Here is a 22,373-nt window from a genome sequence, read left to right on the forward strand (position 1 = left end):
AATTTTATACATGACCACTTTCTGCAAGTTTGGAATAATTTAGCCAATTGTTGATGCATAAAACACTCTTAAATCCCACTGTTGTTATTTAGTCAGCCACGGCAGCGCACGGTGAGGCCACAGCAGATATTTGCGCGGTGAAACACATTTACTTACGAACTTCGCCACTTGCAGCGCAGTGGTGCATTTCTCCCATTAGCGCACGGGTCTGTAGTTGACGGTGATGGGAAAGACATTAATTTTGTGTGCTGTGCGATCTGCGGTGAACTTTATGTAGGTTTACACATTAAAGGAGTCGGACTGATTTTGTCTTTATCTGATTAGATTAAAAAAAAAAAATTATGATGAATGAGTTTGCACGAATGACGAGCATTCTAATGTTTCCGAGTCATCAGACTCTCCGACTATACCACAAGCTGCCAAAGAAATGAATTTTGCTTCGTGGGCTGACATTGATGATGATCCTATTCCAACAGATGAGCTGGAAAGATATTTAAAGCAAAATTGTAGTGTGAAAGAAGATATAGGACAAAACTATCCGAAACTTCACCAGATCGCTAAGAAAGTATTATGTATGATAAGCATCAAGTTCAGCTTCAGAGAGAAATTTCAGTTCAGCGGGTTTCATTCTCAACGCACGACAGTCTCTTCTACACCCAGACAATGTTGATTCTCTTTTCATTCAGAGTAATTCCACCACCATTAATCAGTGGCCAATAAACTATGCACACTAAGTAAAAGTTATGTTTAGTTTTGTTTTTGTTGTTGGCATATTGCACATCATTTCAATTTGTATTTTATTTTGAGTTAAACGTGAATGAAGTCCTATGATTATGCTTCGTGTTATTTAGATTCATTTTCAGTTAATATGATGTCAATTGCAGATGAATATTAGTTTATAATAAAGTTTCTGTTTGTATTTTATTCTTATTCTTATTATTATAGTGCAGGAGAGATCTCTATCGTTTTATTTCAAAATGTGATAAGCCTACTTTGGAATATGTTATTAGCGTACGGGAATTCGTATAGGGAGGGATCCAAATAGAAGTGCGAAGTGAACATTTCGTTGTACATGGCGCACTTGTTATTGCGGAGTAGTAGTCAAGGTTATTATATTGAGCCCACCCAGTGTGGTGCACTGTGGTGGGCTGTATGAGACCAGTGCTGTGGACCAGTAAGTGGCTGCGTCAAAAGAGAACGGCACTGCACAGACTGGGCTGCCAGAGCCCGTGGGTTTGAAGTGCTGTGCGGTGGGCCTCTCTGCACGACTCTGATTTGAGAACCTTCAAATACCACCGGACTGAGCCAGGATTGAACCTGCCAATTTGGGGTCAGAAGGCCAGCGACTCAACCATCTGAGCCACTCAGCCCGGCTCAAAAGAATATCTGAAGAGATGAAATATTCAATACAATATGTAAGAGGAGATGAGAATCTAATTGTTATGGGAGATTGGATGCATTGGTAGGCCAAGGAAGAGAAGGTAATACTATACATTAGAAAATTGGACTGGGACAAAGGAATTAAAGAAGTCAGCTGCATCAATCATAATTTAGTCCTTGTTAATACTTGGTTCAAACACCACAGACAACAGCTATATACGTGCACGAGACCTGGAGACACTGGAAGGTATCAAATAGACTTCGTGATGATTAGGCATGGATTCAGAAACCAGATATGGATTGTAATATACAACTTGGTGGTCATGAAATGCCATTTGAAGTTGAGGAACTTGAAGAAAGAAAGGAATACAAGATGATGGAATGTAGATAATTTCAAAGAAAAGAGTGTGAGGGATTGTTTCAAGGAACATGTTGCACAAGGACTAAATGAAAAGGCTGAAGTAGGTGAAGAGTGAACAGTTGTGAAAAATGAGATCAGTAGGACTGCTGAGGAAAGGTTAGGAAGAAAGGTAAGATCAAGTAAGAATTAGTGGATCAGTGGCGTATGCTGGGATCAAGACTTGGGCTACCACGAGACTTAGGTTACCCCTTTTCATTAGTTGATTTTGTGAAAGTCAAGCCTTCAGCGTTTTGAACTGGAGCCAATAGCGAATGGAGAAGCCTGCTGTGTTGTCAGGGTTGTTTCACAAGCTACTGTCCTGGTCTCTGCTACTACCAATGGTCAACCCTTGATCATTGGAGACGGTAGCCTTAGGTTTAGCAAATGAAAGTCCAACTTTGTGGCTAAATGGATAGAATGCTTTCCTTTGGTCTGATGGCCCCAATTTTCAGAATCAACCCCCCCCCCCCCATACTGTTAATTCCCCTGTCTTGGGGACTGGGTGTTTATGATGTCTTCGCCATTCATTTTATCCTCATTAGGTCATCACCAAGCCTATACAGATGCCATGCACTATTATTATTATTATTATTATTATTATTATTATTATTAGTATTAGTATTAAATAAAAATGTTGAATATTACAAAGGTCATACCCATCGTTCACTGGTTAATTAGCTTCCTCGGGAGATCAGTGGTGGTGTCCAACCCATGATCATGGGTTCGATTCCAACCAAGAAAATAGAACACTAAACCTGAAAGATTGCATTTCATTTTAACAGCAGCCCTGCAGTGTCTTCCTATAAGGATGTAGAAGTAATCGGGAGTGAAATTCCAGCACTCTGTTATCTATATAATTAAGTCAGAAGTATGATCGAGCTCGATAGCTGCAGTCGCTTAAGTGCGGCCAGTATCCAGTAATCGGGAGATAGTGGGTTAGAGCCCCACTGTCGGCAGCCCTGAAGATGGTTTTCCGTTGTTTCCCATTTTCACACCAGGCAAATGCCGGGGCTGTACCTTAATTAAGGCTACGGCCGCTTCCTTCCACTTCCTAGACCTTTCCTATCCCGTCGTCGCCATAAGATATATTTGCGTCGGTGCAACGTTAAGCAAATTAGCAAAAAGAAAAACTAGTCAGAAGTATGAGGTGAGGAAGTACATACAATGAGTAACACATGGTTGATACTTAGCTGTGGCGATGTGACGGACCGATGCCTAGCACACCTATCACCCCAGTGCCCGCTCCTCTCCGATGTACAGCAGCAAGCCGCATGGGGCGAGAAGAGGGGAGGGGGACGAGAGTCTGGGCTGTAATACCAGTCTCTGATGCCTTGCTTTCAGAAATTTGTGCGATGTTTTTTCTCACTGCTTTCAAGTTTTGTAAATGGAACAATGTTTCAGATGCTTACATTATAACGTGTTTTAGACTTCCATCATTCTCAGTTGAGGTTTGGGCTTCACTGATAGCCTTGGTAGCCCTCAGTATATGCCACTGCAGTGGATTATTTGAGAGGTACTAGACCTGACCAACGGACAGCGAAAGTACAAGAATGCAAAAAATGTAGAGGGCAGAAAAGAATACAGGTCCTTGTAGATAGAAAGTGCAGGACAGCTAAGGAAGAATGGCTGAAAGAAAAGTGCAAGGATGTTGAAGATTGTATGGCTGTAGGAAAGGTAGATGCATACAGGAAAATCAAGGATACCTTTGGAGAAATGAAAACAAGGTGTATGAATATTAAGATCTCAGCGAGGCTTTGACTCCACCTGGCAGGTGTGATCCTGGGTCAGTCTGTTGGTATTTGAGGGTGCTCAGATACACCAGCCTTGTATCGGTAGATTTACTGGCAGGTTAAAATAACTCATGCAGGACTAAATTCCAGCACTTCGGCGTGTCTGAAAACTGTGAAATTAGTTATTGGGACGTAAAGCCAGTAACATTATTATTATTGTTATTATTAAGATCTCAGATGAAAAACCACTTGTAGGGAAACAAGACAAGGCAGAAAGATGGCAGGAACATATCCAACAACTCTATCAAGGGACAGAAGTAGATGATAAGGTTCTTGAACAAGAAGAGGCTGTTGATTCTGATGAAACGGGAGATTTCAAACTCGCAAGCATCATTCAATACCTCCTGCAAAATAGACGATTTCAGATGACACTTTAAAGTAAATAGAGGAGAGGAGGGATAAAAAAATAGCCTCCCACAGGGTAGTGGCCTTGCACCATCCCTTTTCAGTGTATACACAAACGATAAACTTATCAATCAGGACACTAAGCACTTTTTGTATGTTGATGATCTCGATGTTGGAGCAAAGTCCAAGTCATTAGAGGACATAGAATCCAGGCTGCAGACTTGCCTCAGAGATCTGTTATGTGGTATGAGGACAACTTTCTAAAACCAAACTTAGTATAACACTGGTTGCAACTGTTCCAACTTCACAGTCCTGCTGCTGAGCATAAACTGAATATCTGTTAGGAAGGGAGACAACTCGAGTTGTCTCCAGTTTTCAAGTGAGTTCAACTTGATCATTCATTCACATGTAAAAGACATTCCATTCTGTCAGGATTAATGTTAGAGTAAGGGACTGCTTACGTAGGATGTTAACAGGGTGCGCTTGGTGAGCACACCCAGCAACTGTGTAAACTACAGCCTTGGCACTTTCTTTTTCTGCAGTTGAGTATGCTTGTCCCGTATGGGTCAACTCTGTGCATTCCAAGAAAGTGGATACTCCCTTGAATGAAATGTCATATTGTCTCTGGATGCTGCACACTGACTAATTTTGAAAAGAAATAGCCCTTTCCCGCCTCTTGTTTGACGGCAAGTGGCAACTGAAACTGAGGAAATGAAATAAGTAACGGGCAGTCATCATTCCCTGCATGGCTGCCAAACAGTACGATAATGTCTCAGATCATGGAATAGTTTTATGAAGAGTGTCAAGCCTGCAATAGCTAAATCAAGTGGTCTCGGGAACCAGTAGTGACAGCAACAGTCAACATCATGGACAGGAATATACCGATTGAGGGGACTCCAACTTATGCCTCACAACTGTGGCCAGTGTGGAGAATGAAGGGGATAGATTAGAACTGATATGTCAAGAATTAGGGCCACCCTAAAAAATGGGGCTTTACACAAAATGATGTCTTTGACTGTGGTGCCTTTTGGGACTTGGAACAACTGTACCATTGCTAAAATTGTCCTGTGGAAACTCAGCGTGAAGATTTTGACATAGTTGGTGATGAGGCTCTAGTAGCTGCTTTGTACTGGAGCGACTTCAACGTTTTAGGAGAATCGAATATTATCATCATCAGCAGTGTATGAGACAATCAGAAATTTTAAAATGTTGACCTACTTCAGATTAGTGTTCTTGGTGATTTTCCTGTCTTTTCAGAAGTTTTTAGCTTGCAAGTAATTGTGCAAACCATTTCAAGATTTCTCTTAATCTTCTATGAGCAACCTCTGTTGTTCAAGATTGCGCGTAGAGGCGCGCGGCTGTGAGCTTGCATCCGGGAGATAGTAGGTTCGAATCCCACTAACGGCAGCCCTGAAAATGGTTTTCCGTGGTTTCCCATTTTCACACCAGGCAAATGCTGGGGCTGTACCTTAATTAAGGCCACGGCCGCTTCCTTCCAACTCCTAGGCCTTTCCTATCCCATCGTCGCCATAAGACCTATCTGTGTCGGTGCGACGTAAAGCCCCTAGAAAAAAAAAAAAAAAAAAATGTTCAAGATTAGAGCCCCCAAATATAAAAATTTTCTCCTTTACTTCAAAGCCATTTACTTTTTTTTATGTATGGTAAGTTGTTATTTGCCCTGTCAGTAATCATAACCTTGTCTTGCTGTTGATCCCAAGACCATACTCCATGCTCACTATAGTCGGACGGTCCACTATGATCTCCATTTCCTTGCCGTTTGTGGTTTCATTGAGGTTATCATCAGCATATTTCAGGTTGCTGATAGTTTAGCCATCCACTCTAATGCCACTGTTCTGGTTGTCGAGGACCTTTCTCATGATATACAGAGTAGATGTTGTTCCACAGAGAGGATAAGATGCTTTCTTGTTTGAGTCCTGCCTTGGTTTTGAAAGTTTCTGAGAAGATTTTGTTGACATGGACCTTGACTCTGTTGTTGGCGTTGAGATTTTATACTTGTTTATAGGAAGAGGGATTAGAGATTGAAATAATTTACGAAAGATTTTTGACCTTCATTGAAATCATTTAAGTAAACAACTAATTGGGAATCTGTCACCTGGGTGACAGCCTTAAATGCAGATCAGCGGTGATAAAGAACACATTAATTAGCCATATCAGGTGGTCTGGAACTTCCATTCTCTGCAGTGCATCCCATAGGTGCTCCCACTTAACACAGTTGAAAAGTTTAGTCGACAAAGCACAGGAATGAACTCTCGTCTCTTCGACAATCTGTCAGACGTTCAGCATATGTTGCCTGGTGCCCTTGCCTGGCATAAAGCCACTCTATTTCTCAGCAATCTATGACAGCATATCATGCTACGCCACAAAGATACATTTGATATTGTCTTCAGATATTAGGACACTTTCAGAAGAGAAGAGGTAAGTTGGTCATTTCAACAACTTGGTTGCCATTTGGGCCATTCCTACTACACTGTGCGACTCTGTTTATTGTCATGGGATTATTATAATATGATGGAGCACACTTGTTAGAAAGGCTCTGAAAACACACTGATGGACTAGCAGATGAGAGGATTATATCCATCAGCCAACAAGCAGACTGATTCAAGAATGTCATTGGTCTCCGTCTTGACACGTGTCATTTCTCTATAATCTTGTGGTGACCAGTGTATTATCAAAGCATCATACAGAACAGAATCTGTCTTCTTAGCATCCCTGATATGTCCCATGAATACCTCAACAGTGATAGTTGTTTTTCTTTCCTTTTTCACTTCTATCATGAATGGTAACATAGCCACTTGTGAATTGACATAAATGATATTTAACAATAAATGTAGGGTTTGGGTATGGATGACCACCAAATCTGAGTTTGGATATGTCCTAGACAGTGCACAAATCCAAGGTTGGAAAATCACACTGCCAGATAAGTTGCTGTCATGATGTCGAGTACCATTGCCTACAATTCCCTGTCCCTTCTAGTAGTGATCCAAGAACACTGACGTCGCACATCCAGAAAATTACGTCACTGTATGTGCTTTTCTCCTTGGTGCACCTGTAGAACGCCATATTCTAGTAAGATAATGTCCGCTTGCATACTGCATAGGTATCTCTTAACTGTCTTCCTAATGTCAACATGCTTCCTTGGCCGACACAGTCCCCAGCTCTCTCACGCATTGAACATGCTTGAGACCAGATGGGAGGCAATTTCAGCCAGCATCAGTATGAGGTATCTGTAGTTCCATTGCAACAGCTATGGCGTGATCTTCTTTACGAGCATCTCAGGATGCCTAAATGCCTCTATGTCCGAGCGTATCACCACATACATGCCTCCATATTAGAGGCAGTACGACACCTTTCTAACTAAGCAAGTGACTGCACAGTTTGGGTCATTACTTGTCAGCTTGCATTCGGGAGATAGTGGGTTCGAACCCCACTGTTGGCAACTTTGAAGATTGTTTTCTGTAGTTTCCCATTTTCACACCTTAATCAAGGCCATGGTTGATTCCTTCCCACTCTTAGCCCTTTCCTGTTCCATCGTTGCCATAAGACCTACGTGTGTTGGTGAGGCATAAAGCAAATTGAAATATTTAAAAAAAAAAATTAAGGAAATGCCTTTCTAAGAGCATCCTTGAGGTGTGTTTTCCTGCAATACATGATTAAGGTCTGATACTGTAATATGTTTTAAAGTTATTGTGCCTTTTATGTGTGCCTAGTTTCATTCTATTGTGACAGCTACAGTACTTCGAGGTGTGCAGTTGTTTCTTTGCTGGTGAGGTGTATATTCCAGGATTGTCTTTCCTCTGATTTCTTCTGGACTGGCCTTGAATTTGTTAATATTAAAAATGTAAAACAATATTGTGAACTATATTGAACCCATGACCTTTGTGCCCTAAGAACATTACGCATAAATCGACAATCATTTAAAAGTTGGATTCTTGATAGCATGGATTTGACACGTGACGAGGGGGTGATTACCTTCGGTCCCACGCTCTGGGGTACGTGACGTCAGCCACACGTGTCAACGGCGGAAGAATCTCAAGTCATTTTTGTGAACTATTTCAAAGCGCGTGTACATGGCGACCCAAGCCAAGTCAAAAAAATATAGTGCCTATCAAAGGAGGTCAATCATCTCACAAATCGAACCCATGAAAATTTTAAACGTCCATGAACACTACCGCCAGAAATGTAGCAAGCATGTAGTCACTTTCAAAACTCTTGAAATTACAGTGTAGGTAAGTCAGAAAATTTATAGAAATTTTCTTGGCGGCAAAGGTAGAGATCCGAAGAGAGGGGGTAACTGCTATAAATATGAAGGGACGCCATGACGAAGTCTCCTTCTCCGGCATTTGTGATACAAAGCGGACGAAAAATTGTTGAGCTGCTCTGCGAAATCAAACAACGAAAGTAGACTGAGTTCAACTGCAGATTTCAGCCAGTGTGGCTAGGTCTTGTCTCCATGAGGAAATAGTTTTCTTGAGTGAAATAATTGTACCTGATAGGACGGTCAAAGTACTGAATAAATTCTAATGTGATTAAGTAATCCGTGTGCGGAAATGATTATAGTCCATCGTGTGCGCTCAGCAAACAAGTGAAGGGTATTTTCTTTTTTTTAATGCTTTATTCCAGGAAACCTGAAGAAAATAAATAATGAACTGTGAAGCCATGAATGTAAAAATGGCTAAATAAAATGCCAGGGTCGCAGGTGAAACCTATGACTACATGAGGTAGGTGACTTTCCATCTTATAACCTCTTATATCTTGTCTCGTGATCTCTAAAAGTGTATTTGAATGGGGATATACGACGCAGTGGTCACCCCTACTAAGTTTTGTAAATGTGAGAGTACGACTAAAAGAGTCATTTGTTTTAATTTCCACTTGGATAAAATGTTGAAGTCTTGCGAGTGCCGTATAATGTTGTAAAAAGTTATTGAATAGGGTTCCGAAGTGATATCACGTCCAATGTAGATCGTCATCCGTGTGAAGTGTACTGCCTATATTTTGTGATGTCAAATTAAGATGTTCAGTCGACGTAAAATTTTCCTGTCTGCAATTTGACGTTAATAATAATAATCCATGGTTACTCATTTTCAATCGAGTGGAAGCGCGCTGTCGGGTGAGAACCTAGGGTGATGAATTTGGTCATGGAGAGAAACGTTTTTCTATGCCCATTTTAAACTGTCTGACTGACAATAAAAGATCTAGTAGAATGTTTCAGTCATTTCTCGTAAAAATCAAGTTATTAAATACGATATCATTTATGCGAAGTTATTCATGATTAATGCATTGTGCAATATTAGACGTCGAGATTTCTAGTGAGGATTTTATTCCAGTTCTTGGTCGATGATAATTGTGGAGCTGGGAAACAGAGGTTAGTTTTGTTGATATGAGATTTGTGAATCAGGTTGGACCTGTCTTTGAAGCCGGGACACGGAAGCCCGAGGAATGTTTTATATGAGTTGAGATGAGATGTGCGAATCAGGTTAGAGTCCTGTCATTGAAGCCGGGACATGATAGCCTGAGGTATATTTTATAATGTTGAGAATGGAAAGAAATTCATAGAAATCCATAGCGGTATCAATTGGCGACGCGTATAATTAGTGTGGGCATCTTGAAGCATAATCTGTGCATTTTGTTGGTTAGAATATCGTATTTGTTTAATTTGTCGGCAGAGTTTAAAGAGAGCATTTTGAGAAGCCAGTCAACTGTGAATAAATCAGGTGTTTCATGTAACTGCCAAGCGAGCTTGGGGGGCGAGAGGCCTCAGCTGTGATAACGGGATAGGAGTGGAATTGTGATTGTACTGTAATTCTCGGCCAGGGAAAACGTTAAAATGCTGGATTTAGTTGAAATTCATAGCCGGTAATGATCTGAGTATTGTGAAATACTGTAATTGGGGACGTAATGAACATTTGAAATCACGAACTTTGAGTATAAGGAGCAGAGTAACCAAATTCAGGGTTGTCCAAAATATAGAGCGATCGTTGTGATGATCGGTTTGTCTGTGAGGGGTGTGCAAAATTCATAAATGGTAATGACGAGATATGACGTCGTAATTATATGGCGAGTTGTTTGGTTTGTACGTAGATTATTAGGATATCCAAGTGTTAATAACGGTTAGGACTAGATTAGATTTTAAAAGTGAGAGATCACAAGACAAGATATATAACTGGACATGAATTATGTAACAAAACTTTTCGAGCCAGATAAACATCGCAATATTGAATTTACATCACGGCTGCGTAGGAATTTGTGAAGAAACCAGAGTCCGCGGAGATAAATTTTGTCGTTCGTTAACATTTCGTCAAATCATTTAAATTTATTTAATTATTAAATTCAGTGAAACCGCATTTTGAAATAACTTTAATCAAGCGAATAACTTGGAGATGCATTCTGGAAATTTTAGTTTGTTTTTCTGGGGAATATTAAAAAGTAAAGTAACGATTAAAGGGACATATCCGAAGGAAATGGATTTTACTGCCACAGAGTTTGTGAGCATTGCTATTGTTGTAATTACGGAACTTTGATTGATTGAGCAGTGAAAGTGCTGGGGATAGTAAAGTGGAAACTTTGGTCATCAACCGATGTAACTTAATTGTGTTTAGCCTTCAGCCTAGAAACTTGGATGGTCAGGGGGTCATCAACCTCAGTGTCTTGGATTAGGGCCATATGCCATTGTAGCATCATTTCCTTGCGGTCATCATCCACAATGACTTTAAAGTAACTTAGAAGATTAGATGTCGGTCCATGACATAGATGCAGGTCACATCGATTCAATTAAGGGTCCATGCCGTAGAACCACTGTGTGGCACACACCAATTGGACTGCCTTAATTATACCCAGGGTCCAGAGTTCGTGTTACGAGGGTTGGACCATAACGAATCACTATGATGGTACATGTGGTCTCACATGGAACCCGAATTTAAGGATTTCCAGACTTTCCTTTCTTAAATGATGAATAATTGAGACAATGGTTTCTAGTAAGAATGCCCATCAGGCAGTTACATTAAAGTCTCACACCAGTGTTCTGACCTTTATGTAAAAATGATTGTGGTGTCCAGTGGATACAATTGACTTCTATGACACAGTTGACATATCAGTTTGCTTCAAAATTTTCCTGAATAAATAGGAATCTTTTAAATAGACCTTTCATTCCAGTAGATAGATTAGAATTACTGAACCCTACCTTTACCTCAGCAAGTGACGAAGAACCCGATACGACCCAAGAGACAGATCTCATGAACTTTGCTGATAGGTAAGGAAGGTAGGTATCCCTCAGTATGGACCTAAAGGGTTCAATATAGTGTATCTCTTTCAGGTGGACCCCCTGTGGGTAGGGGACGCAGATGAAGAATACACCTATGGTATCCCCTGCCTGTTGTAAGGGGCGACCAAGGGATAAGATTACTTGTGTTTACTGTAGTACCATTATGTGCAGAACACCATGGGTCGACGTTACTTGTGACTAGTACCACCTTGCGAGGAAAACCATGGGTCTAGGTTACATAGGAGCAGTACCATTATGTGGTATGCGGGTCTGGGTGTTGTTTGTTATAATGGCCATCGTGTGTATTCCACTGGTTGGTTCAACTTTGTTCAGAATAGGTCTCCGTTACCTATGAGTAGTACCACTTTATGAGAAATACCTTGGGTTTACATTGCCTGTGATTAGTGCCACTAAGTGAAAAACATCACTGGTTTAGCTGGCGCCCATGATTAGTACCACTATGTGAGTAACAGAGCTCGATAGCTGCAGTCGCTTAAGTGCGGCCAGTATCCAGTATTCGGGAGATAGTGGGTTCGAACCCCACTGTCGGCAGCCCTGAAGATGGTTTTCCGTGGTTTCCCCATTTTCACACCAGGCAAATGCTGGGGCTGTACCTTAATTAAGGCCACAGCCGCTTCCTTCCCACTCCTAGCCACTTCCTGTCTCATCGTCGCCATAAGACCTATCTGTGTCGGTGCGACGTAAAGCAAATTGCAAAATAAAAAAAATAAAAATAAATAAAACTATGTGAATAAAACCACGGGTCTGTGTTGCCTGATAGTAGTAGTATCATCATGTGAGAAACACCATGGGTATAGCTGCCTCTGTGGATCAGTGGTAGAGTGTCGGTCTCCAGATCCCAAGATAGCGGGTTCAAACCCGGCAGAGGTAGTCGGATTTTTGAAGGGCAGAAAAAAGTCCATTCGACACTCCATGTCATACGATGTCAGCATGTAAAAGATCTCTGGTGACACATTTGGTGTTTACCTGACAAAATTAATTAAATCTTAGCCATAGACGCCCAAGATAGTTTTGGTTTACTCGGTCTGCCATCTAGTAGGCTTAGAGTAAAATAGAACATAGAAATTAATGAGCAGACAGCCAGATGGTGTCAAATTGAAATGTCTGCATATGGTAGCTGAGGCCATACAATTATTATTATTATTATTATTATTATTATTATTATTATTATTATTATTATTATTATTATTATTATTATTAACATGGGTATGTGTTACCTGTGGGCATTGCCATAATGTGTAACACACTATGGGTCTACATTGCCTATGATTAGTACCACTATGCGAGCAACACCATGAGTATATGTGGGCTGTGATGTGTTCCACTAAGTGAGAAATGTTACGGAGTACCGGCACCCATGATTAGTCCTGCTGTTTGAGTAACACCACAGATCTGCGTTGCTTGTGAGTAGTACTCTTATGTGTGATACACCATAGGCTTATTTTACCTGTGAATGGTGCTATCGTGTGTGACATACCAGGGATCTACGTTACCTGTGATTAGTACCGCTATAGGAGGAACAGCATAGTTCTACTCTACCAGTGATTAGTACCATTATGAGGGGCTGGTGACCTGGTTTTATACCCTTTTTGATAATGAGTATCGTCCCAGTAATTAAGGCATTGTGAATTGGATCCACTTGTTGTTTTGTTTCATTATCATTTGTTTTAGATTCTAGTCGGTGGATACATTTTGAAGTTCTAATTTTTGTTTCTTTCACTTCATACCATTAGGGGCTGATGACCTAGCTGTTAGACCTCTTTAAACTGTCGTAGGTACATCATCGTAGCCGGTGTAAAACCTTAATCATTACGTTTAATATATTTTAATTATATTTTATTAAATGCTAAATTATCTTTTTTTTTAAATGTTAAATATGACTAATACATGGTTTCTCTGTAAATATGTATTATAAATTTGTATAATCTCAAATTTGTATTGTGTATAGGTTTAACCTCAAAATATGTATAGACGAAAGCAGTAGAAAACTCTATAATGTTCGTATATTGGATTTATTCTACTATAATTTGGTATATATGAAGGGTTCTGGAAACTTACTGTAAGACTTATTATCCAGATACATGTAGAGGCATTAGGAATGTCGGAGAAAGTTCAAGTGTGTTCCATTAGAGTGTTGTAAGAACCCTTCGAGAAATCAATATTTCTAGACAGTTGATCGAACAGTATATATATCGAGCTGTCGGTCAGTGAGTTAGTCAGTGTTGGACTCGAAGTCAGGTTGAACTCGACGGCAAGTGATGGACTGCGAGTGAGTGTTGGGCTCCGAGGTGGAGTTGGTGAGTTCAAGAGAGAGTATGTTATAGTGCGCGAGTCAGTGTTGTCGATATCTGTACTTGTCAGAATCGACGTCAGGGTACTCCGCTATTAAGTGTTGTAGTGTCACTTGCTATTGTGTATAATTGTGTGTTGTGACCTGCAGTGACAATAAATTAATTTACATAAGGAAGTGAACGTGTTCTCATGCGATATTTATTTCCGTCAAATGAGATCGCATTTGAGAACGATAAATTGGCGACCACGGATAGGACATGACACTTCGAGACTCGGCAATGAAGATCGACCAATGACCATGGTGATGTTACGGAAAGCGCTGGCATCCCGAGATTTACTGATGGCTGGAAGCAAAGCAGACTTACAAGAGAGGCTGCACCAGGATTTGATTGACAACGAAGAGGACCCAGGCAGTTTTGACTTCGAAGTCACCTCGGTGGAAGAAACCAACGACCGGGTAAGCATTATATTCGCACAACTGACTGCTTTGATTCAGGCCCAAACTGAAAAATCGAGGCCCAATCCAAAAACTTCAGTGGAAAATCAAGGCCCAGTCTCAAGAAATAAAGAACCAAATCAATTCTTTTGGCAACGAAGTGTGCTCTCTCAGAACCAAGGTGATCACCGACGTCGTGCAGGACAACAACGAACCGGACGGGAAGCGGTCTGAAGTGATGCTTGTGGTTGTGGAGTCCGTAGTTCAAGGTCCAGCGGAAAAAGCAAGTGCGCTGTGTGAAAGTACGAGAGCTCAGGAGACACGGGTGAAGTCTGCAAGCAGTGATGGCGGATCCAGCGTTGTGAAGATAGAACTCTACGGGACGACGGGATCATTGTAGCGATGGTTGTAGTTCAAGGCCCAGGAGAAAAAGCGATTGCCCTGTGTGAAAGCACGACGGCAGCTCTGGAGACACGGGTGAAGCCTGCAAGCAGTGATGGCGGCTCCGGCGTCTTGAAGATGGCAACTCCACGGGACGACGGGATCGTTGTAGCTATGGTATCAATAAGACCAGGGGGATCCCCTCATGGAGATAGAGAACCAATGGGGTCCGAACCGACAACCAACAAATGAAGGTGCCACCTGACCAGGACACTAGTGCCGGCATGAAATCATATGCCGGTAGGAACATTGAATTCAGCACCCCGGAAAAAGAGGAGACTCAACAGGGCCAAGTCCGCAACATACGAGCCTCTCCCGTGCATCAGACTGGTGGATTACGAAGCCGCGTTTGCCCTGACAGAACACAAAGGTGCGAACAAGGGGAAAGCCAGTGGACCTTCGACTGCCACGCGAGGACCTGCGGATCATTGCCACCGGGAACAAGGACACCATCAGTCAGACCCAGCGGATCCCCCATGGAAAGGTGGTGGCCACCAGTCGAACTATCTGGCTGCGAAATGTGTACTGCAACAGCGCCAACGAGAGGACAGTGTGATTGAGGTAGTCTAAGTGTAATTAAATAGTGAGGGCTAAAAGAGATGAAGACATAGATATAAGGACACCTAGATATAATTAAGACCTAAAGTAAGGAATGTACAGGATAGATATTGAAGGTTTTAGGGGGGATAATTGTTGTAGGTATGACATCGTAACCGGTGTAAAACCTTCAATTATAATGTTTAATATATTTTAATTATATTTTATTAAATGCTAAATTATCTTTTATTAAATGTTAAATATGACTAATAGATGGTTTCCCTGTAAATATGTATTATAAATTTGTATAATCTCAAATACGAATTGTGTATAGGTTTACCCTCAAAATCTCTCCGAAGATCGTAAAAGTAGTTAGTGGGACGTAAAGCAAATAACATTATTATTTTTATTATTAACCTCAAAATCTATATAGACGAAAGCAGTAGAAAACTCTATATTGTTCATATATTGGATGTATTCCACTATAATTTGGTATATATGAAGGGTTCTGGAAACTTACTGTAAGGTTTATTATTCAGATACATGTAGAGACATTAGGAATGTCGGAGAAATTTCTATGTATATTGGTAAAGAGTAAACAAAGTTCGACTGTGTTCCATTAGAGTGTTGTAAGAACCCTTCGAGAAATCAATATTTCTAGACAGTTGATCGAACAGTATATATATATATATATATATAACGAGAGGACAGTGTGATTGAGGTAGTCTAAGTGTAATTAAATAGTGAGGACTAAGAGAGACGAAGACATAGATATAAGGACACCTAGATATAATTTAAGACCTATCAATGCAGTTTATACTGATTTTGCAAAAGCTTTTGATAAAATTGATCATGGTATACTTTTGAGTAAATTACCATTATTTGGTTTATCTTCTGAGTTTCTGAAATTAACTTCTTCATATCTGTCAGACAGAAAACAGTTTGTATCTTATGCACAAAATACTTCATTCCAGTTCAAAGTTAATTCTGGAGTACCTCAGGGCTCAAACCTTGGTCCATTGTTCTTTTTGTTGTTTATAAATGACTTACCGAAAGTAATAAAATATTCAAAATGCTTACTCTTTGCTGACAACCTAAAGATTTATAAGCAAATTACCGGGTATGCCGATGCTATGGAATTGCAAGCCGATCTGAACAACTGTTACAAATGGTGTGTTGCAAACAGGCTTTTTTTTTTTTCAATATTAAAAAGTGTTTTGTGATCACATTTTCTCGTAATAAGAATGTGACTGTGTATAACTACAGTATAAATGGTGAGATGTTGCAGAGGGGTAATTTAGGAAACGATCTGGGCGTTATGCTTGATTCAAAACTTTCATTCAACAGTCATATTCATAAAATTACAAATGATGGATTTAAACCATTAGGATTCATTATTAGAAATGCTCGGCACCTTAGGGATGAATATATTTTAAAAATCTTATTCAGTCATCTTGTTAGAAGTAAACTTGAATATGCATGTGTAGTGTGGGCTCTTCAGTACGTGTACAATTAACGAAATAGAAAAAATACAAAACAAATTTTTGTAATATTTATATTTTTAAAAATATAACCGATCATCATATCATCAAAGAGTTTCTTATAGAACTCTATTAAATGAATTTGTCTTAATGAAGCTCAGTACACATAGAATATTAGCTCAACAGATATTTCTTTACAAAACAGTTAATGGAATATTAGATAAACTAACAGTTTCTTGAAAGAATCAACTTCAGTATCAAGAGGGTAACTCTGTGTTTGAGACAAACATTTTACGGCCCCTTCTCAAGCACCTCACATCATAAAAATTCACCTGTTGTAAAAATGTGTGAAGTATATAACAGAATATCGTCAGACATCAGACAAATAGATTTTGCTTTATCACTTCCTTTATTTTCAAAAATGTTAAAACAATATTTACATTAAAATGAATAATTTATCAGAGGAAATTAATTCAGCACCGAAATATGACGCATGTAATGCCACCATTATTTTTCCAATGTATATGTGTTTGTGTATTTACTATTCTTACGAATATTTTTCTTTTTTTCTCTGCTAATTTGTTTTCTCTCCTTTAACTTTGATATTTTATATGTTTGTATGTTTTATTGAAAAATATGTTTAAATTATTCGTAATTTAGTCTTGGCAATCTTGTTTTTTTTAATTGTTATATATTCTTTTGTACATATAGGTACTATTTATATATTGAATGTATTTTGTACCATCTATTGTAATTGGGGATATATCCTGTTATGGATGTATTAATAAATAATAAAACAACAAACATCACCACCACCACCACCACCATCATCCTCCTCATCATCATCTTTATTTTTCAGGTGGTGATGGTGGTGATTATTGTTTTAAGAGGAAGTACAACTAGGCAACCATCCTCGTATCTCTTTCATGCTTACTTCCCAAATCGGCTATTATTTTCTGACTAATTTAGTAAATAATTGAGTTTCTTGTTTGTCTACCATTCGTGATATGGAGATGATGCTGACTGTTAGCACTTAATGAATATTGAGATACCTGTGATTAAGATCTTACTTCTCTGTTTTGGTAGCGAACTGTGTATTTGAATATTTATTTTTCCCTTTGCTTTTAAGGTGATGCATTGGTTGATGCAGCTAAGGAAGTGGCCGAGAGTATGGGAGGAGATGTAAAACAGACAGAATCAGAACTACTGAGCAAACTCCAGTCCCACTCTGCCACATCCACAAAAGGCAATGGTGAACAAGAATCTCAAAAGCCCAGCATTAGTTTAAGGTGAGTCTGCTGCTGATTACCACCATCAGTATTCTCTCACGTATCAGATCTTTTTAACTGACCTCATGAGAATTTTTGCCGTATGATATAAAATTTCTCTTCTGGCAGATACCTACGGAAATTAGTGAAGTTCTGAGAATTTCTCCTTTTCCCCACCTGGCCAGTCACCTGCTGAACACTTGCAGTTGGAAAATACAATATTTTCTTTGATATTTACCTAACTCATATTTCCTGAATTAAATAGCTTTTGTTACTCTTTTCATCCATACGTAGAGTCTTTTTGATTCTTATACCCTGCAATGAATGCTTAATAAGACTATTTGTCCTTATGAAAGCAAAATGTAGATTATGGCACATCCGGAAATGTTTTTAGTTGTTACTTGTTGTGTTGTTATATTTCTGCCATTGATTTAAGTCTGGGTATCCTTCTCTCTCCAACATTCTTAATAATCTTTTTTGATGTTCTGACTTACCTGTTACAGTGAGCTGATAGTTGGTATGAAGATTGACCGATCACCAAAGACACCTAAAAGAGCGGAATATAGTCGGGCTCACCAAGTGAGAAAGGTTCTTAGCAGCCAACAGAGAAGAAGAGGAGAGATGGATATTGAAATGAGACCTATGAGGGAGAGAAAATTTGGCTATCCCAGGCCTGAAATGTAAGTTCATGTATAACACGTATTGTGTTTACTCACATATTTTATTATGAATTTCCAATACAAATGAACCCTATTTTACAAAGTATTTTAGGGTTATATTTGAAACATACAGTTATAAGTTAAACATAATGATGGTGATTTACAGAATCAGTTTACGAGAGATGTGATGAATGAAAATTAGGAAATGTTTGTAACGGCATTTCTGTATGAAAATATGGTATAGTGGTTGTGAAAAGTGAATATTACAGTAGTTTGAATGAGAGTCCAAATCGAATCTTGCTCTTGCAAACACAGGACAATCAAATATTAAATGATCAACTGTTTGAGTAGACCCACAATAGCAAAAATAGTCACCTGTCGAAATAATTTTAAAACGTTCAAAATATGATTTGAAATTTCCATGGCCTGACATAAACTGTGTTAACTCAAAATTTGGCACCAAAAGTTTGCACTGTATTCAGTTGTAAACTGTGGGAAAATATATTCTTCTAGTAACGGATCTATTTGAATGAGAGGTTCCATTAATTCAAGATACATTCTTTAATTTGTTTTCTTGCATAGCATAAGGGTGAACTGTCATACGTGACTTCCAGATTTGATTGAGCAGCAGCTTTTCCTAGTTGATCAGCTCTCTGATTTCTGATGGATCCAGTATATCTGCGAATTCAGGAAATGCAGATATGACGGTTTTGGTGAGCTATACTTCTTATAGCAACTGCTAACGGGTTCATATTATATTTGTCGTCTCTAGACTTCAACGCAGCTTATGAGTCGCTGAGTATTTGGACCCTTTTGTTGTTGTCATGACACCACTGTATTGCACATTTAATGACTAGTAGTTCTGCCTGAAAGATCGAACAGCAGGAGGATAGTTTATATTGCACTATAAAAACTTCACTTTCATTTTCATATACTACAAAAGCACACCCAACAAGATCCTTACCGTCATTGCTTGATGTACGAGAACCATCAGTGTAAATTATGCAGTCATGAGTGTGTATGCATTTGTTACGGAGAATCTTCTTGAACGATCTTGGATGACCAGACTGTAAAAAGTGGCATTGTTGTTCTGTAACAGTATTGATGATAGGCTGAGGTGATGGCCTATTTTTCGTAAGTGATGTCAGTTCGGCTAGTCCAATTGCAGTCAAAAAGAGCCGCTAATTCCAGAAATAATAAGTGCTGCATCAGTAGAAGTTGTCCGGTAAGCTCGGGAGATCCAGAGTGCAAAAGTGTCTTTGATTTGCAATAATTTATTCCAGGCCCATTTCTTTTCCAGTGTACTTCAGAAAGAAGAGGCACAATATAGAATCAGTGACACAAATGCCATATAATAAATTATTGTAAGTACTTCTGAATTCAGTCCTCATGCCGGTCTGCATGCAACAGTTAGTCCCTGTAAAAATTTACTGGCTATAATTTTTAAGTTGTTGAAGTGAGTTCTGAATGTGAGATGTTTGTCCAGGGTAATGCCCAAAAATGGTAACTGATCCTAAATTTTTATCTGATTCATAATAATTGGTTTCTTCTGTTTTCTTCTCCTTGTGAGATACATCGCTTTGGTCTTCGTTGCATTAAATTGCAGTTTGTTAGTTTCACCCCGGTTAAAAACACTACATAAGGCAGAATTTGTTCGAACAGTGAGATCTCTCACATCTTCAGTTTCAATTAGAAAAAGAGCATCATCGGTGTAGGCAATGACTTGGCATCCCATTAGAAAAATTAGCTGTAAGAGGTCATCATAAAGGATATTCCAGAAACCAAGGCGACGTGTTGATCCTTACTGACAGCCTTTGGAAATATATTTTGTGGAGACTGCTGTTCCAATCTGAAGCTTCACTCTTCGTTTACAAAAGTAAGACTGAATTCATTTATAGAGATTTTATTGGGCATCATTTCTCCTTTAACTGGGACAAAATTTTGGGCGACAAAGCATTGTCAAAAGCACCACTTATGTCCAGAGAAATTAATACAGCAACTTTCTTCTTTAAAAATATGCCTTGGATCCATTCTACAACGTCAAGAACAGCATCTTCGGTTGATTTCTGAGGAGTAAAGCCATACTGATTGCAACTTAGAAAAGCATAGAAATACATGTGATACCTACCTCTATCAAATAATTTCTCTAAGATCTTTTCAAGCACAGGTACAAAACAAATTAGTGTCAATGATTTGGGAGTAAAATTAACCAGAGAACTTCCCTTCATTTTAACAATTGCCAATTTCCAGGAAGTTGAAAAATGGTTTAGAGCCAGACATTTGTTGAACAGAATGACAAATAAGGAAGGATAGCAGTAGTGAATGTTTTTGATTATATTAGCAGACAATCCATTCCAGTCGGGAGCTTTCTTGTCATTCTGCAAAAGAAATAATACGTTCAATTTCATATTGAGAAAATTGTGCATCTTCAGTATCAGGAGGAATTTCTGAAAAATTTTTAATCAATGTTTGTTTTTCTGAGTCATCTTTTTTCATCTGAGAAGAATGTATTTATCGGAACGTTGGCAGTATCTGAGAAATTTTTTGTGTAGCTGTTTTCAGTGTCGATTGAGGTGAGGTTGGTATTTTTTTAATTTTCTGGTTTCCTAGATAATTTATTTATGTACCCCCAAGGGTTGTTTTTCGTTGGAGTAGAGCAAACTTCCTTCGAACATACTGATTTCCATTTTAGTATTAATTTTCTGTAGTCTTCCTTAGTTTTCAAGTATACTTCTTCATATGTCTGACGTAAAAGACGGCAGCGACTTCTCTTATATCATCTTTCGAAGTATAGAAAGTTCTTTATTCCACCGAAACTGTTGAAACGGCTTTTGAGAGATCTTGGGTAAGTTAATCACTGAAAGCTTATTATAGTGTCATTTAAGCAGTTTACTATTTCACCCACCTCATTCATGGATTTGCAGGCCTCTATCTTAGTTGCCATTTTCCCAAAATTTCTTCTGGCTGTCAAATGAAAGTGGTCCCATTTCACATTTTTTGTTCTATATAATCTTGTCAGATAATTCAAAGCATTAATAGTGGGCCTGCTTGGCATAGATCATACAGTCACAGTGATTAGAGCATGATCTGAAAGTGTTGGAAGATCAGTTACTTTACAGTCTAAAATGAAAGGAAAAAGTGAAGGATTACACACACTTACATCTAAAAAGCTCTGGAAATTACTTCGGAAGTATGTTGGTTTGTCGCCATTATTGAGGATAGGTAGGTTTTTGGCGCTACAAAAGTCGTAAAAGAGTTTTCCTCTAGAATCTTTAATAGGGCTGCCCCATAATATGTGTTTGACGTTTATGTCTTCAATGAAAAGAATTGGTTTTTCTTTCAAATCATCATATATCTGCTGAAGGGCATTTATATTACATTATTATACCATTACATACATGAAGTTCATGCTGATTGAAGGTTGTGCAAATAACAACTCTGTCAGCAGAGCAGTATTGTGATAACATTAAAAACACATCTTGATTTTGGTAAAATAGCTGTACGAATCCGTTCTTCAGGTGTATTGTTTCTGGATACATGAATCTGAAATTCTTGAAGAAATCCAATCACTTTATCTTTCCCCACATTTGGTTCTTGTAGGCATAAAACTGTTCCTTCATCACGTTTGATGTTAAGGAGAAGCTCCTGCATAGGCACAAGTAGTTTATGCAAATTTTGTTGATATATTAATAGATTAACCATAATTGATTCTTGACTTAATGGTATTTAATATAGATTGAACAGTCTGTAGAAGAGTAGCAGGATGCTGGGTGTTTAGTGTGCCATGCTGATTTCTTGAAGTAATTTTCTGGTTTTGAGATTTACAGTTTATGCATTCAGTCTTTGTTTTGGGACAGCTGTCGACATTATGACCTGAGCAATGGGAGCAGGTCTGTTGCTTTCCGCAGTCAGCAGATAAATGTCACATGAAACAACAGATGACTGGAACATATTCATTGAACATACAGCTTGTGTACCCAATATAAAGCTTGTCACAACTCATAAATGTTTTAAAAATGACAGGACTAGCTTCAGTGACCGCAT

At 38.9% G+C, this 22,373-nt stretch overlaps 1 protein-coding gene across 1 annotated transcript in view; it reads left to right on the forward strand.

Annotated features, from left to right (window-relative positions):
• The window catches only part of mRpS31 (mitochondrial ribosomal protein S31), a 71,201-nt gene that overhangs the window by 29,563 nt on the left and 19,265 nt on the right, over window positions 1–22,373 (forward strand). The window contains exons 4-5 of the mRNA XM_067152924.2: window positions 17,532–17,691; window positions 18,174–18,350. Coding sequence (XP_067009025.2) covers window positions 17,532–17,691; window positions 18,174–18,350 — 337 coding nt within the window. The remainder of the gene's footprint in view (window positions 1–17,531; window positions 17,692–18,173; window positions 18,351–22,373) is intronic.

Source organism: Anabrus simplex, chromosome 8 (genome assembly GCF_040414725.1).
Source record: "Anabrus simplex isolate iqAnaSimp1 chromosome 8, ASM4041472v1, whole genome shotgun sequence".
Lineage (NCBI taxonomy): Eukaryota > Metazoa > Arthropoda > Insecta > Orthoptera > Tettigoniidae > Anabrus > Anabrus simplex.